Source organism: Geotrypetes seraphini, chromosome 6 (genome assembly GCF_902459505.1).
Source record: "Geotrypetes seraphini chromosome 6, aGeoSer1.1, whole genome shotgun sequence".
NCBI classification, from domain to species: Eukaryota; Metazoa; Chordata; class Amphibia; order Gymnophiona; family Dermophiidae; genus Geotrypetes; species Geotrypetes seraphini.
In genome coordinates this window covers 131,152,407-131,170,218 of record NC_047089.1, presented here as the reverse complement: position 1 = coordinate 131,170,218, position 17,812 = coordinate 131,152,407, and the positions used below count along the sequence as shown (strand labels likewise).

The following is a 17,812-nucleotide window of genomic DNA, read 5'->3' as shown; positions in this document are numbered from 1 at the left end:
CGCAATGCCCATTCCAAGACAATAATGCCGCTATGAATGCGTTTATTGCGGGCACTCAGGAAAGAAATGATATGGCCTCTAATCACAGTTTTAGCTGCCTCCCAGAATAAAATAGGATCCTCCACATGGGAAGCATTATTGGTGGAGTAATCCTCCCACTGGGTCTGCAAAAAGGTTTGAAATTCTTTGTCCTGAGCAAGGTAAGCCAGAAAACGCCAAAAAGAAGGCCGAAGATATGCAGCGTCCAGATGAACATCAACCCAAATCGGGGTATGATCCGAGATATTCAGCGGACCTATCTCCACTGACTTGACTGAGGAAAACAAAGATGAGGACAGAAAGATATGGTCAATCCGGGACCAGGTATTGTGGGCTTGAGAAAGGTGAGTATAGTCACAAGTTTCAGGATGAAGAAGGCGCCAAGGGTCTATCACAGAAAGAGTATCGCAAAAATCCGAAAGAAGTCGACCCTTAGCCCCCAAGGAAGCAATATTGGTACCAGACTTATCCAGAGCAGGGTCCAGCACCAAATTAAAATCTCCCACGATAATAAGGGGAGTCCCAGAAAATCGGGAACAGAGGTGAAATAATCGTTGTAAAAAAGCCGATTCCGAGGAATTAGGGCCATAAACCACTAACAATAGATAAGAACAGGTGCCCAAAGTCAAGCGCAATAACAGAAATCTACCGTCTAAATCTTTCTCTAAAACCTGTACTCCCAGGGGCGAGGATTTACGGACCAACACAGCAATTCCACCATTGGGACCCTGAGAAGAAGCATAATATACCTCCCCCACCCAGGAGCAGCTCAGCTTAAGATGCTCCGTGTCAGTCAGTCGAGTTTCCTGTAAAGAAGCGATATCGGAGCGATAACGCTGCAAAGCTGTTAATATTTTGGACCGCTTGATCGGCGACGTAATGTCCCCCACATTCCAAGAGGAACAAATTCACCAATGGCTTGACACAAACAGATTAGCCCTTAACATTGAAAAAACAAACATTATGCACTTTCCTTGGAAAGATTGTCTTAAACTTTCTTCCCCGATTACTATTAAGGGCATCTCTTTGAATTTAGTTCATAAAATCAGGATTTTGGGAATTATTTTTGATGAGAAATTATCTTACCATGATCATATTAGTCATGTTGTCAAAACAACTTTTTATAGACTCCGTCAAATTCGTTCTATATTTAAATTCTTATGTTCAAAATTTCTAAATATTTTAGTTCACTTACTAGTTATTTCTAAAATTGACTACTGTAACGCCCTGTTCAAAGGATTGTCTCAAAAGGAAATTAGACGTCTGCAAATCATACAGAATGCCTCAATCAAACTCATTACGAAAGCCAAAAAATTTGATCACGTCACTCCCCTACTTGAGAAAGCTCATTGGCTTCCTGTTGCTCACCGCATTATGTATAAACTATGCCTCCTTACTTTTAAATCTCTGGTATTTAAAACCCCAGCCTTTTATTTATAGGGTTTTAATTCCATATACATCACCTAGACTCTTGAGGTCAAGTGACCAAAATTTGTTGGTCATCCCTTCTCTTAAAGTTATTAATATGCGGCGACAGACTATTTTTTCTGTTACGGCTCCCCAATCCTGGAATTCTCTTCCAATTCATCTGAGAGATGAAAAGAATCTTGAAAAATTTAAGAGCAAACTAAAGAGTCTTCTTTTTCAAGATGCATTCAATGTTTAATTGAACTGCTTTTGGCTCTTAATCCATTTTAACTACTTTGATTGTTTTTTATTCCCCTTCCTATTTTTTTTAACCTTAATTGTTCTACTTTTATAACTAGATTGTATTTCATCCCGAGTTTCCCTATGTTTTTATTAATGTATGTGTAATTTAATTTATTATTATGTATTAGTAGTTATGAAACTTGTCGTTTATGTTTGTAATTTTATTTACTACAATGTATTAGTAGTTATAGTACATCTCTTTTATGTTTGTCTTCCTATATTTTGTAATTTTATCACTTTGTACATCACTTAGAATTCGGAATAAGCGATTAATCAAATGTAATAATAAACTTGATAAACTTGAGGTAAGCCTAAAAGGGGTACTCAAGTTGGAAAATCAGGAAAAAAGCAGAATAATGAAGACAGCAGAAAAAGAATTAAACCACTCCAGGAGCCCAGCCATCCCCCGGAGCAGGAGAGAGGAACAAGCACCCTTGCCTGAAAAGAGGAAGATAAACAAAGCAAACACCCAAGAGATAAATCACATATTCCAAAGGAGGACCCCCCACCCCCAAAAACCCAACCCACTCCCACCCCCCAAACCAATCCCCCCAAAATCCCTACCACAATCACAAACCCCGTCCCACAAGCGTGGAACAGAGAGGGAGCCACGCTAGGATGTGAACAGGGCCCCCAGCCCCCCCAACCCCACCCAACCCTAACACACCCCACCAGAAGCTCATCAGAAACAAGAATCCCCTGTACACACTCACAGCTATCCAGCCACACCACGCCCATATCCATACTGCCATCCAAATTATCCCAGAACTCCAAGGAGGCAGGAATCCAGGCGGAAATCAAGACACACCAGCTCCAGAAAGCCTCCATAGAGCACCTGAATCCTCCACAATACCCAGTCAGGAACTGTGCCAGATCTCAAAACAACCCACACACACAATTCTCACTCACGCAATGGACGACCAGGCATTCTCGACCCAGCAGAGACCAAACCAACCCAGAGGTGAGAACAAAGAGCCATGCAGACCTGCACACTCATCCCCCCCCCCCCCCCCGGGGGAACCCTACTTCACTCCAAGCAAACCGAAGCACAGAACCCCCAGACAGCCAAAACCCCAACAAGCATACCCCAAACACTTCAAAGACAATAAAGCCCCATAACAAAGCAGTCCCAGACAAGAAAAAGCCCCCCTCCACCAAGTGGTCAGGCACAGATGGGACAATATCCAGAGAAGGCCCCCACCAGGGAGCCACACTGTGACCACCCAGCTCCCTGGTTAGCACTGAGGGGAAGCAACTCCCGTCAGGGAACTCAAGATCAAAACATAATTGGAGCCAAGAGGGGAATCCCCCAACAAAAAGGCCACCAGTCAGTCCTGGAAAACAGAACCCTCCAAGAATCAGGAACACCAACGAGAGGGCCTAGAACAGCAAAAATTGGCGGGAGGGCCACCCAGCCCATCCAGAAGATGGTGAAGACAGCCGCCACTGGAAATCCAAAGTCCAATACTCGAGTAGTACCCAGAAGGGCGCCAGCAAGAAAGCGCAAGCAGGAACCACAGGCCCAGGAACATCAAGGGGCCGAGGAAGGCCCAGATTTCGCCAGGAAGGGCATCCAAATAGGCCTGAGCCTCCTCAGCTGAGGCATAGCTCTTCCACCCAGCAGATGTCCAGACCTGCAGCAACGCAGGATAAAGTAGTTGGAAGCGATGTTTGCATTCAAAAAGCGCCGTGCTCACTCTGGAGAAGCAGCGGCGTCGCTCCTGCAGCGCAAGAGAATAATCCTGGAACAGACGGACCGGTACTCCATCATAGGTGAGGATATTTCGCTTTTGCCGATAGAGTTTCATCAATTCCACCTTGATTGCAGAGTTATGTACCTTAAAGATGGTGACTCGGGCGTGGATATGGTCTTCAGTACGCCTCCCAAGCCGATGGGCCCGCTCTAGCCTCAGGGGCCCCAGACCAGCAGGAATCGGCAATTCAGCCCTGAGCCAGGTCTCCAAAGTTACAAGCAAACAAGAATCAGGCACCGATTCCGGCAAGCCGATCAGACATAAGTTGTTCCGGCGCGACCGATTCTCAAGGTCTTCGATCTTATCTGCTTGGCGCGAAACCTGCTCCTTTAAAGACATCAAGTCCGGGATCAGAAGCAGAGTGTGCAGTTTCCACATGTGCCACTCGAGTCTCTAATTCGCTGGTACACCGAGTAGTTTCAGAGAGTATTGTCTCGAATTAAGTGAGCTGGCCTGACAATTGTTCGAAACAGGCATCCAAAGCTCTCACAACCGAGGTGGAGAGGGCTTCAATGTGGGCTTCCGATAACGAGAGCGACGAACCCGAATCTGCCACCTCCGTCGCAATCTTAGAATCGGGCCGCGACGTTCTCACCTCTCGATCCCTGGAGCTTCGAGTAACGTTCCCGCTCATGGTAGGGCTATTGGGTTGCACAAACCGATCCATACAACCCTCAAAACAAAGCGGTAGAGGTAGAATCGAAAAAAAAAAAGGGAAAGGCAGGGTACAGAGGGACCCGGGGCCCTGGAGCTCAAGCAGAACACGTCTTGCTCGGCTCAGCACATCATGTGACTCCGTCCAGTGCAAGTATAATCTATGATAAAAATCTGAATTCTGTATTTACTCTTGCCCTGGAGCTATCGGAGCTGATAAAATGGTCAAACTCTGTTGCAATAAATTGCAACAAGTTTTTGGATACACTTTGAGCAAAATGTTCAAGTGAGTTTTTGTATCCATGATGTTCATACTAGCATCATTGCAATTAGCACAAAAAGTTATGCTGGATTACCAAAAATTAGCAGTCTTGACCAATTATTTTCAATTTTACAAGCAGCTAATAATGATACTTTATTCATCACTGTGCACAAAGCTGCCAACATCAAGCCAGACAAGTGGGTCTAGCTCAGTGACTATTGCAGTTAGGAATCTAAAATCGTAGGAAAATTCTCTTAGTACCCTGACTATTCTGTGTGCAAATTTTGAACAAAATCTGAAACATAATAGTGGGGACTATTAGAGCACTTAGTATGGAATGGCCCTAAGACTAAATTTCACTTTTGATTCTGTATGTTGCTCTGTCACGAACTATGGAACTATGCCTCTCTCTGTTATCCCTATTATGTAATTAGATTTTTCATCAGCAGTTCTTAATTGATGGGTATTTGTAGAATGTTTTGAATTGCTGTGATCTGCCAGTTATATCAATTAATTTCCTTTTCTTGGGTTCCCCTTTGAGCCATGAACAAAAGCAACAAAGTCCAGTCGCATTAAGCCCTCAGCAGGAACACACTGAGCACTACTTTGGCTTGTGAGAAGTGCTCATTGTGAGCTGCGAGGCAGGCCAAATGAAACAGGCAGCTGAATGGGAGAAAAAAAATGAGTGAATACAGTCCCTGCAAACCGGCACAGAAAGAAAAGCACTGCCTCGGGTATATATATATGTGTTTTTTAAAATGAACTTTAAATTAAAAGGAGCAGACTCCACAGGCACTCAAAACTGTAGTCTTTGCCTTTCCTTGATAAGGTGTACAGTTGAGGCTCCCCTATAGAAAAAAGTGGGGAGGTGGGGAAAATTTTTTGGGGAAACTCAACCACCTAAGTGTATGATCTTCAAGGTGGTAATGGTTCCGCGGGACCTCAGCTCAGTTCAACAAGAAAAAAGGGCAGATAGAGAGCCTACTGCGTAACCTTTTCAAGAGACCCTGCCAAGGCCTAAAAGAAGACTTCACAGGCTTACCACCTCCACATGTTGGAGACTGAGAACAGACTGATTGTTTGAGGGACTGCATAGCCTACTTGTACTGTAAGAATTCAGTGTGTTCTCAGTCTCCACTCCTGGTATCTGTGCCAGTCTGGAGGGACGATAAAGAACAATTAATTTCCTTTTCTTTGGCTTGATTTCTTTTAACCTTTTTTTTGCAGAAATAGGAAGATAAAGCCGCCTTAAAAATGGATGAGTCGGAGCAGAGAGCGAGCACAGTCTCACAATTAGGAACTCAGGATAATTCCGGGATCAGTACACTGGAACATAGACAGAAAACACTCACCTCACCATCAGGAAAATTGATTCCCTTCAAAATCCAGATGCTGGATGATACACAGGAAACCATTGAAGTTCCAGTAAGCTTGTTTCTTGTCTTTATTTTTTTTAATTGAATATTAATTACAGAAATTTGAAATATGTCAATCTCACAGCATTTGGCCTGTGGATAATAATAATAATAATTTGTTTTCTTATATACCGCTCAACCAGAAGTTCAGGGCGGTTAACAACAAAAGAACTGATACATATCAGCGAAGATACAAAATACAGTAGGATTCAGTAGAATACAATATAGTAGAATACAATGTAATACAATGTAAAATCATCGCTTAATAGGTTTTCATCGATTTTCTGAACTCATAGTAAGATTGGGATGGTTTGTTGTGGTCTATGAATGCTGGTATTGCATGAATTTCTGTGCGTGTGTTGCTGAGGCAATGACATTAAACAGTGATGACCTTATATTTGATATCATTACTTATGTTTTATGCTAATAGTACTTGTAACTAAATTTCTTGCTTTTAAAACTATCTAGACTAGATTGTATGATGGCCAGAGTAATAGTTTTTGCAAGCATAGTGGAAGTTTAATATGTTTATAGAGCAGCAATTACTTTTAGTGGAAAATATGTGTTGAACTAAATTAGAATATAATACAGACCATAGACTCTCTAGATCAGTGTTTTTCAACCGCTGTTCCGCGGCACACTAGTGTGCCACGAGATGTTGCCTGGTGTGCCGTACGGTCAGGGCCGCCATCAGGGCAGTACCACCAATCCTGCATTCAGGGGCCCGGAGCTGACAGGGGGCCCGGGCTCCCCCAGGGTCCTAGGCCACAGTCTAGGGAGAGGGGCGGTCCGCCCCACGTGGACAGGAGAGAGCTGGACGGGAGACCCGCGGAGTTCAATACATCTCGAGCCGCGAGGCTCGTCTTCTGTTCCTGCCTGCCCTGCAGCTAACATATAGCCGATCGCAAGCGTTCCCCGATGTCAGCGCTGACGTCGGAGGGAGGGCTTAAGCAAAGCCTGCCCTCCGACGTCAGCACTGACGTCGGAGAATACTTCCGTTCGGCTATTTGTGCGCGGCAGGGCAGGCAGGAAGCAGAAGACAAGCCTCGCGGCTTGAGCTTCGTTTTGCTGAGAAAGTTGCAAAGATGGGCTGGGAGGCAAACATGGAACACAAAAGGGGGGAGGGAGTGCGTTTTGGACACAGAAGGCATGGACTTGGGAGAGAGGGAGGGAAAGAGATGCTGAGGTGGGGGAGGGAATGCGTTTTTGGACACAGAAGGCATGGACTTGGGAGAGAGGAAGGGAGGGAAAGAGATGCTGAGGTGGGAGAGGGAATGTGTTTTTGGACACAGAAGGCATGGACTTGGGAGAGAGGAAGGGAGGGAAAGAGATGCTGAGGTGGGGGAGGGAATGCGTTTTTGGACACAGAAGGCATGGACTTGGGAGAGAGGAAGGGAGGGAAAGAGATGCTGAGGTGGGGGAGGGAATGCGTTTTTGGACACAGAAGGCATGGACTTGGGAGAGAGGAAGGGAGGGAAAGAGATGCTGAGGTGGGGGAGGGAATGCGTTTTTGGACACAGAAGAAATGGACTTGGGAGAGAGGAAGGGAGGGAAAGAGATGCTGAGGTGGGGGAGGGAATGAGTGTTTGGACACAAGGCATGGACTTTGGAGAGAGGAAGGGAGGGAAAGAGATGGTTGTGTACACGGGGAATAGAAGAAAGGAGAATTTTTGGTCATAGGGAGGGAGTGAGGTACAGATAGTGGCATACCAGGGTGGGGGGGGCGGTCTGCCCCACCCCGGGTTTACGTCCCAAGGGGGTGCACAGCTGGCCACCCTCCAGTGTTGTCCCTAGGCCGGCAAACTGCGGCTCTTTAGCCACTTGAGTGCCACCGCCGCCATCGGAAACAGGCCGGCGCCAAGTTCTCCCTGCTTTTCCCTGTGGGGCCGGCCAACTCTCGCCACTCGTGTCAATTCTGACGTCGGAGAGGACGTTCTGGGCCAGCCAATCGCTGCCTGGCTGGCCTAGAACGTCCTCTCCGACGTTAGAATTGACGACGGGTGGCGAGAGTTGGTCGGCCCCGCGGGGAAGAGAAGCAGGGAGAACTTGGCGCCGGCCTGTTCCCGATGGCGGCGGTGGCACTCAAGTGAATTACTTTATATATAGTCAATATAGGCACAGAGTTAAATTTTTTAACATTTTCTAATGGTGGTGTGCCTCGTGATTTTTTTCATGAAACAAGTGTGCCTTTGCCCAAAAAAGGTTGAAAAACACTGCTCTAGATCAGGGCTGCCTAAGTCCGGTCCTTGAGATCTACTGGCAGGCCAGGTTTTCTGGATATCCACAATGAACATGCATGAGAGAGATTTGCATACCAAGAAGGCAGTGCAGGCAAATCTCTCTCATGCATATTCATTGTGGACATCCAGAAAACCTGGCCTGCCAGTAGCTCTCAAATATCAGACTTGGGCAACCCTGCTCTAGATCTTTGACGTTCCCTTCCCTTTTAAATAACTGAATTTTCAGTGTTTCTCCTAGCCTTGCTTGTTTTGTCTTGAATTAGGCAATGCTTTTCATTTTTTATTACCTCTATTACACAAAAAATAGATCTGCCTTAAAGCACATATTTACTTCAGTTGCCAAATATTCTGTATTTGTGATCTCATTTTAGTGGCCACAGACAAGCAAGGGGCCCCTGCGACATCTTGCTATCTGTGTTCTAGTGCAAATGGCATACGAGTCTTGAACCAGTGGGTTATTCTCCTTTACTCACAAGTTTATAGAAGACATCATTTACCATTTTCTCTCAGCGTCACCTCCTGCATCTCTAGGTTGTGCCCCCTCTCCTCACTTTTTCCTTTTACTTGCGAGGTGGAAGGTTTCATTCTGATCTGTTCTGGTTTAGATTTTTTATTTTCATGTCTTCATCCGAACCATGAGGCTTGAAGTAGTTCAGAAGTTCTCAGTTTGACTGGGGTAGCTCTGCATCCATGACATCTTGTTTGTCTGTCTTGCCTGTTTAGATTGTAAGCTCTTTCGAGCAGGGACTGTTTTCTTACTCTTTGTGACTCTGTACAGCGCTACGTGCGTCTGGTAGTGCTATACAAATAATTAATAGTAGTAGTATTTACATCATGTAGGTATTTAAATTTCTCTATATCTCCCCTCTGCCGCCTTTCCTCCAAAGTATACAGATTGAGATTTTTAAGTGTCCTCATATACCTTATGATGAAGACCAAACACCATTTTAGTAGCCTTCCTCTGGACAGACTCCATCCTTTTTATATCTTTTTGAAGGTGCTGCCTCCAGAATTGTAAACAATATTCTAAATGAGGTCTCACCAGAGTCGTATACAGGGGCATCAATACCTCCTTTTATCCCAGGACAAGTAGGCAGGTATTCTCACATATGGGTAACGTCATTGATGGAGCCCGGATGCGGACACCTCACAAGCAGACTTGCTTGAAAAAACTCGAAGTTTCGAGTCGCCCGCACTGGGCATGCGCGAGTGCCTTCCCGCCCAGCAAAGGGCGCGTCTCCTCAGTTCTCAGTTTTCCACGGAGTTTAAGTTTATTAGGATTTTATATACCGCCTATCAAGGTTTTCTAAGCGGTTTTACAATCAGGTACTCAAGCATTTTCCCTATCTGTCCCGGTGGGCTCACAATCTATCTAACGTACCTGGGGTTATGGAGGATTAAGTGACTTGCCCAGGGTCACAAGGAGCAGCGCGGGGTTTGAACCCACAACCCCAGGGTGCTGAGGCTGTAGCTTCAACCACCGCGCCACACACTCCTCTGTCTTTTACTCTCTGTGTTTAACTTTGTTCACTTTGTGCCTTCTCTCAACCATGGTTTGTGTTTTTTTCTTCACGAATCGCTTTTATTTTATTTCTTTTATTTTAGTTAAAAAAAAAAATCTTTTCTTCCGTTTGTTTTCCAAGGGCTTCGACTTTGCGGCGGCTATTTTTCTGCCTATGTCCCGGCCTGCTACAGGCTTTAAGAGGTGTAGCAAGTGTCATTGCGCGATCTCTCTCACGGACCCTGCCTCAAGTGCCTTGGGCCGAAACATCATCCTAGGTCATGCCTGCCTTGCCAAACACTTTAGCCTCGTGCTTTCAAGGGTTGTTGCATTCTGGTGGACAAGCTTTTCGAGATGGAGTCTCCTACTGATCCCTCGACTTCGAAAGTTTCTTCGGCCTCGACTTCCATCGAGGCTCCGTCTGCGCCTACTGCTTCCACCTCGAGCCTCATCAGACCCTCGTCGTTTGCAGCGGCTCTTGCTTCGACGTCATCTGCTGTATCTTCCCCTGTTTCCTCAGGTCAGATAGCTCAGCAGTCGGTTCCACCGGTAGTGATTAAAGTGTCCAAGACTTCTAAGTCGAAACATACTCACAGGGTGATGCTAGAAAGTACTTCTTCACCGAAAGGGTGGTCGATCATTGGAACGAGCTGCCTCAGCAGGTGATTGAGGCCAACAGCGTGTCAGATTTTAAGAGAAAATGGGATATTCACATGGGATCAATAGGGGAGTAAAAGTCAGGGAGTAGGTCATTGGTATGGGCAGACTCGATGGGCTACAGCCCTTTTCTGCCGTCAATTTCTATGTTTCTATGTTTCTATGTTACCTCAAAGGACCTCCAGCCAAAGCAGGTGGTCCGGTTTCAGACACGGATCCATCCTTGCCGGCTTCTTTCCAGACTATGTTAGAGAAGCAGTTTATTCAGTTCCTTACTAACATGGGACCTAAACTGCTTCCTCTTATCCAGCCTGGGCATTCAGCAGACTCCCGCGAGGTCAAGCTGCTTCCTATGCCCCAGTCTGAGCTTTCACACTCTTTGCAGGGAGCAGAGTCTCTGCGAGTGTCTGGTCTGCCATCCAAGCACGAAAAGCAAGGAGCAGATTCTTTGCGAGTGCCTCGAAGAAAATCCTCACACTCTAAACAAGGAGCAGAGTCTTTGAGAGTACATCGAGGTTCCTCCACCAATCCTCTGGAGCTTCGATCTACAGCCTCTAGCCCTATTCATACATCGGTATCGGCTGCTTACGTCTACGAGGCGAAATCTTCTCGATCCTCGAGATCTGGTTCCAGACACAGTTCTCACCACCATTCGAGGCCTTCATTGAGGCATCCTTCCAGGCATCATTCTTCTTCTCAGGACAGACCATCTTCCTCGAAGCCTCGATCTACTCCAACCTCGACCAGACCACTGACTCCTCATTCGAGGTCTCTGATGCTGGACCTTGAGGATGTTCCGGCCTCAATTGCCTTGTCCAAGTCACCAGGTTCCTTTGATGCCTTTTTCCATGCCGAAGCGTCTTCTTTGACACAGGCAGCCTCAACGTCCTCGAGTCCTTCTCGAGGCAAAGCATTGGCAGTTCAGATATCTTTCTTGTCTTTCCTGCGACAGATGGCTGTAGACTTGAATGTTCAATTGGATACTGGCTCCAAATATTCTAAGGAGTATCTAGAAGTCATGCATCTTCCTCAACCTCCGGCAGAATATCTTAAGCTTCCACTTCATAAGCTTTTGAATCATACTTTTGCTCGATGCATGGAGGCACTTTTTTCCATACCAGCTGTTCCAGGAAAATTGGTCTCTAGGTATAAAACTGTGCATCGCAAAGGGTTTGACAACTCACAGTTATCTCATCAATCCCTGCTTGTTGAATCCTCCTTGATGAGATCCCATCCTTCCAAGATCTATGCCACAGTTCCTCCTGGAAAGGAGGGGAAAACTATGGACAAATTTGGACGTCGCATCTACCAGAATACTATGATGTCCTCTAAAGTCCTCAATTATAATTTTTATTTCATCACTTATTTTGAATTTCTTCTTTCTCTTCTACCAAAATTTTTGGCTTATTTGGATAACCAAATGCATTTTGAGTTTCAAGAAGTCATTGCTTCTTTCTCTCAATTACATCTGCATCTCTTCCAATTATCTTATGATGCCTTTGAGTTATCTGCCCGAGCGGCTGCTTGCTCTGTGGCTATGCGTTGTCTTGCCTGGCTTTGTACCATTGACATGGACCCTAACCTTCAAGACCGCTTAGCTAACATTCCTTGTCAGGGCAATGACCTTTTTGATGAATCCATCGAGGCAGCCACCAAGAAATTATCTGACCATGAAAAATCATTTGCTTCTATAGTCAGACCTAAACCAAAGCCAGCTCCTGCCAAGCCTGCAAGCCCTGCTGTTATCTATCAAAGGCGTTTTGCTCCAAAGCCAGCTCCTTATACTCGCCCTCCTCTGAAATAAACAACAACCTCAGAAGCAACAGAAACCCCAACCTTCTTCTGCATCTAAGGCTTCTCAACCTTTTTGACTGTTTACAACAGAGCATAACCTCCACCGTTCTGTCTCTGTCTCTTTTTCCCCCTATAGGAGGTCGTCTCCATCATTTTTACAACCGATGGACGATAATTACATCCGACCTCTGGGTGCTTACCATCATCAGGGAAGGATACTCTTCATTTCACTCAGGTTCCACCAGAGCTTTCTCCAAGAGAGTATCCTTCCAATCCATCCCAGACTGCCCTTCTTCAGGAAGCTCAAGCTCTGCTTCGTCTCCATGCCATCGAACCAGTTACCTTGGAATAGCAGAATAGGGGTTTTTACTCCCGTTACTTCCTTTTTCCGAAGAAGACGGGCGATCTGCAACCCATTCTGGATCTCGGGGCTCTCAACAAATTTCTAGTCAAAGAAAAGTTTCGAATGTTGTCCCTGGCATCCCTTTATCCCCTTCTCGAGCAGAACAATTGGTTATGCTCTCTGGATCTCAAGGAGGCCTACACTCATATTCCCATTCATCCGGCCTCCCATTCGGCCTCGCCTTGTCTCCCAGAGTGTTCACCAAGTGTCTGGTTGTGGTAGCAGCAGCTCTAAGGAATCATGGTCTTCAGGTATTTCCCTACCTTGACGACTGGCTCATCAAAGATTCAACATCTCAAGGGGTTATTGTAGCGACCCAATGGACTACCTGTTTCCTACAAAGTTTGGTATTTGAAATCAACTTTCCCAAATCTCAACTTCAGCCCTCTCAGACTCTACAATTTATTGGAGCTGCTCTGGACACTGTCCAACTCAGAGCATTCCTTCCACAACAGCATCTGGAAGCTCTTCTTCAACTCTGTCACACAGTGTCTTCCCGCTCTTCCATCTCAGTGAGACACATGATGGTACTTCTGGGTCATATGGCCTCCACAATACACGTGACTACTTTTGCCAGACTTCACCTCAGAATTCCTCAGTGGACACTGGCATCTCAATGGACGCAAGTTTGCGACCCTCCTCGATACACTTCAGTCACTCCTTCCTTGAAGAAGTCTCTTTGTTGGTGGATGCTCTCTTCCAATCTTTCCAGAGACTTACTCTTTCAACCGCCCCCTCATCAGAAGGTCCTCATGACAGACTCTTCGACCTATGCTTGGGGCGCTCATCTCGATGGTCTCCGTACTCGAGGCCTCTGGACCAGTACGGATCGTCAGTGTCATATCAATCAGTTGGAACTCAGAGCGATCCTCAAAGCTCTCCATGCTTTTCAACATCTACTTCACGACACAGTAGTCCTCGTTTGAACGGACAACCAAGTCCGTATTATGTCAACAAACAAGGAGGGACAGGGTCTGCTTCCCTTTGTCAAGAAGCTCTGAAGGCTTGGTACTGGGCAATCCACCACAACACTTTCCTCAAAGTTGTCTACATTCAAGGGGCAAATAATTGCTTGGCGGACAACTTGAGTCGTCTACTGCAGTGGTTCCCAACCCTGTCCTGGAGGACCACCAGGCCAGTCGGGTTTTCAGGATAGCCCTCATGAATATGCATGAGAGAGACCTGCATATAATGGAGGTGCCAGGCATGCAAATCTGCTCCATGCATATTCATGAGGGCTATCCTGAAAACCCGACTGGCCTGGTGGTCCTCCAGGACAGGGTTGGGAACCACTGGTCTACTGCAACCTCACGAATGGACTCTTCATTCCTCGCCTCTTCGTCACATTTTTTCACAGTGGGGAACGCCACAGATAGACCTCTTTGCAGCTCCCCAAAACTGCAAACTGCCTCAGTTCTGCTCCAGGATATACACTCCTCACTGCCTCGAGGTAGATGCTTTTCTTCTGGAATGGACAAATCTTTTCCTCTACACATTTCCTCCATTCCCTCTCATTCTCAAGACTCTGGTCAAATTGAAGAACGATCATGCCACCATGATTCTAATTACTCCTCGGTGGCCGAGACAACCCTGGTACTCCCTTCTACTTCCTTCTACTTCAACTCAACAGCAGGGAGCCATACCTTCTACCAGTTTTTCCTTCTCTGCTTACACAGAGTCAAGGATCTCTGCTTCATCCTAACCTGCAGTCTCTACACCTGACAGCTTGGTACCTCTCAACATAACCCCTCTTCAGTTTTCTCAATCTGTAAGAGACATTTTAGAAGCTTCTAGAAAGCTTACAACTAGACAATGCTATCACCAAAAATGGACAAGATTTTCTACATGGTGTTTTTCCCATCATAAGGAGCCTCTGCATTCCTCCTTATCTTCTGTTTTGGACTATCTTTTGCACTTATCCAATTCTGGCCTCAAGTCTACTTCTATATGAGTCCATCTCAGTGCAATTGCGGCTTTTCATCAGCCTATTGAAGAGAAACCCCTCTCTGCTCATCCAGTGGTTTCCAGATTCATGAAAGGACTTTTCAATGTCAAACCTCCTCTCAAACCGCCTCCTGTGGTTTGGGACCTCAATGTTGTCCTTACTCAATCATGAAGCCTCCATTTGAACCAATCGATAAGGCTCATCTGAAGTATCTCACTTGGAAAGTGGTGTTTCTCATTGCCCTCACTTCTGCTCGACGAGTCAGTGAGCTGCAAGCTTTAGTTACTGACCCACCATTCACTGTGTTCCATCATGACAAGGTGGTTCTTCGTACTCATCCGAAATTCCTACCTAAAGTGGTCTCAGAATTTCATCTCAACCAATCAATCATACTTCCAGTGTTTTTTCAAAAGCCTCATTCTAACCCTGGAGAATCAGCTCTTCATACTCTGGACTGTAAACGTGCTTTGGCCTTCTACTTGGAACGCACCAAACCACACAGATCTGCTCCTCAACTTTTTGTCTCCTTCGATCCAAATAAGTTGGGACATCCTATTTCTAAGCGTACCATCTCCAACAGGATGGTGGCTTGTATCTCATTCTGCTATGCCCAGGCTGGATTACCTCTTCTCAATAAAGTCACAGCCCATAAAATCAGAGCAATGTCAGCTTCAGTAGCTTTCCTCAGATCTACACCTATTGAGGAAATATGTAGAGCTGTTACTTGGTCCTCAGTTCATACCTTCACTTCTCACTATTGTCTGGATACTTTCTCCAGATGGGATGGACAGTTTTGGTCAAAATTTATTCTCCTGAGTTTTCAACACTCCCACCATCCCATTCTGGTTAGCTTGGAGGTCACCCATATATGAGAATACCTGCCTGCTTGTCCTGGGATAAAGCACAGTTACTTACCGTAACAGGTGTTATCCAGGGACAGCAGGCAGCTATTCTCACAATCCACCCACCTCCCCTGGTTGGCTTCTCTACTAGCTATCTGAACTGAGGAGACGCGCCCTGTGCTGGGCGTGAAGGCACTCACGCATGCGCGGTGCGGGCAACTCGCAACTTCGAGTTTCTTCAAGCAAGTCTGCTTGTGAGGCGTCCGCATCCGGGCTCCATCGATGTCGTCACCATATGTGAGAATAGCTGCCTGCTGTCTCTGGATAACACCTGTTACGGTAAGTAACTGTGCTTTTCCTACTTCTCCCTATGCACCATCTAGCTTTTGCTGTCACCTTTTCAATCTGTTTGGCCATACAATCACACCCAAGTCCCACTCTTCTGTCGTAAATTTAAGTTCTTCACCCTCTAACTGTACTGTTCCCTTGGATTTTTGCATTCCTTAGCATTATATTTTAGCTGCCAAATTTCAGACCATTCTTCAAGCTTTGTCAGGTCTTTCTTCATGTTATTCACATCATCCTGGGTGTCTACTCTATTGCAGATATTGGTATTCCTTAGCATTATATTTTAGATGCCAAATTTCAGACCATTCTTCAAGCTTTACCAGGTCTTTCTTCATGTTATTCACATCATCCTGGGTGTCTACTCTATTGCAGATTTTGGTATCATCCGTCCTGAAGCAATATAGTGTATAAAAATGTTAAAAAGAATAGGCCCAAGAACACAACCTTGAAGTGCACCACTAGTAACGTCCCTTTCCTCAGAGCGATCTCCATTGAGCAATACCCTCTGTCGCCTTACACTCAACTAGTTCTTAACCCAGCCCATCACTTTGGGATCAATACCGAGGGCACTCAGTTTATTTATTAGAAGTCTGTGTAGAACACTGTCAAAGGCTTTGCTAAAATCTAAATACATCACATCTAGCGCACTCTCTCTATCCAATTCTCTGGTCACCCAGTCAAAGAAATTGATAAGATTTGTCTGACAAGACCTACCTCTATTGAATCCATGTTGCCTCCGGTCCTGTCATCCATAGGATTCCATAAAGTTGACCATTCTCTGTTTTAAAAGTGTTTCTGTTAATTTGTTTGCCACAGAAGTCAGACTTACCGGCCTGTAATGCCCTACTTTTTCCTTACTTCCACTTTTGTGGAGAGGGATCACATCTGCCCTTCTCCGGTCCTTCTGCTGAAGTGGGTGTGGCATGGATGTTAGAACTGTAATTCCTTGTTATCAGCAGATGAACCCAGAGACCAAGTGGGTTTTGTTCATTCAGCAGGTGGAGATAGAGAGCACCAAGCTGAGCTCTGTCATATGTAGGGTAGTATGCTCACTGGTAAACCAACATTCTGTCTGTCTGCAGGCAGATGGATGGTCTTTCTCCTGCTCCTGGTTTCATCTCCTGCTTAGCGTGGCTGGGGAGCAGTGGCTTGGTCCGGCTGGGCTTGATTCCTGTCCAACTTTGCTGACTCATTTGAGTGAGGGGATTAAGTTCCCTGTGTGCCTCTTGCAGGGTATAGCTTGTGGTGCCAGTTCCCTACCCGTCCCCAGTGTCCCTGTTTGGCAGGTTCTTGCACTTTTTGCTCCCTCCTCACTGTAAAAAAAACAAACAAACTTAAACCCAGAGGGAGTGCAGGCTGCTGGAGGTAAATTTGTTAACAAGAGTGTGGTTAAGGGGCTGGGGGAGTTGCCGTACAACGAGATGCTAGAGAAATTGGGCCTCTTCTCCCTTGAAAAGAGAAGACTGAGAGGGGACATAATCGTAACATTCAAGATATTGAAGGAAATTGACTTAGTAGAGACAGAGAGATTGTTCACCCTCTCCAAGGTAAAGAGAATGAGAGGGCACTTGCTTAAGTTAGAAGGGAAAAGATTCCGTACAAATGTAAGAAAGTTCTTCTTCACCCAGAGAGTGGTGGATGTCTGGAACGCTCTGCCAGAGGCTGTTAAAGGGGAAAGCACCCTTTAGGGATTCAAGACAAGGTTGGACAAGTTCCTACTGGACAGAACATATGCAAGTAAAGCTAGACTCAAATAGGAACTGGTCTATGACCTAAGTGCCGTCATGTGAGTGGACTGCTGGGCACAATGGACCATTGGTCTGATCCAGCAGTGGCAAATCTTATGTTCTTATTGTCACAATCCTAGCCCTGAAGCTCATCTTGTGCCAGGTTTTGTTACTAGTAAAGCTAGTCCGATTGTACAAAAGGCTAACAAGGGAGAGAGGGTTGTGGGCAGGAGAAGGGAAATGCCTACATTCCCCTTTAAATCCGAACTAAAGGATCTCCAGGGAAGAGAGGAAGGTGAGAGAGACAGCTTAGAACAACCGGCTAGGAATTCACCTCCCCCTGTGCACCTCCAGCTGAAGGAGATAATTAGGAAGCCCAGGAAACCTAAGCAAATAATGCAGGCTGCTCCTCCCCCGGGGAGAGCAGGGCGTGCTCACCTGAGCTCTTTAGAAGCTTCTCTGAGAAGGAGAAAGTCAGTCCACCCTGGGACAGCCCAGGAAGAGGTCTCTCCTGGCTGCTC

At 46.0% G+C, this 17,812-nt stretch overlaps 1 protein-coding gene across 2 annotated transcripts in view; it reads left to right on the top strand.

Annotated features, from left to right (window-relative positions):
• FARP1 (FERM, ARH/RhoGEF and pleckstrin domain protein 1) overlaps positions 1 to 17,812 on the top strand; it is a 541,848-nt gene that overhangs the window by 47,638 nt on the left and 476,398 nt on the right. For both annotated transcript variants that reach the window (XM_033949732.1, XM_033949731.1), the window contains exon 2: positions 5,647 to 5,844. In XM_033949732.1, the coding sequence (XP_033805623.1) occupies positions 5,674 to 5,844 (171 nt within the window). In that variant the 5' untranslated portion in view covers positions 5,647 to 5,673. The remainder of the gene's footprint in view (positions 1 to 5,646; positions 5,845 to 17,812) is intronic.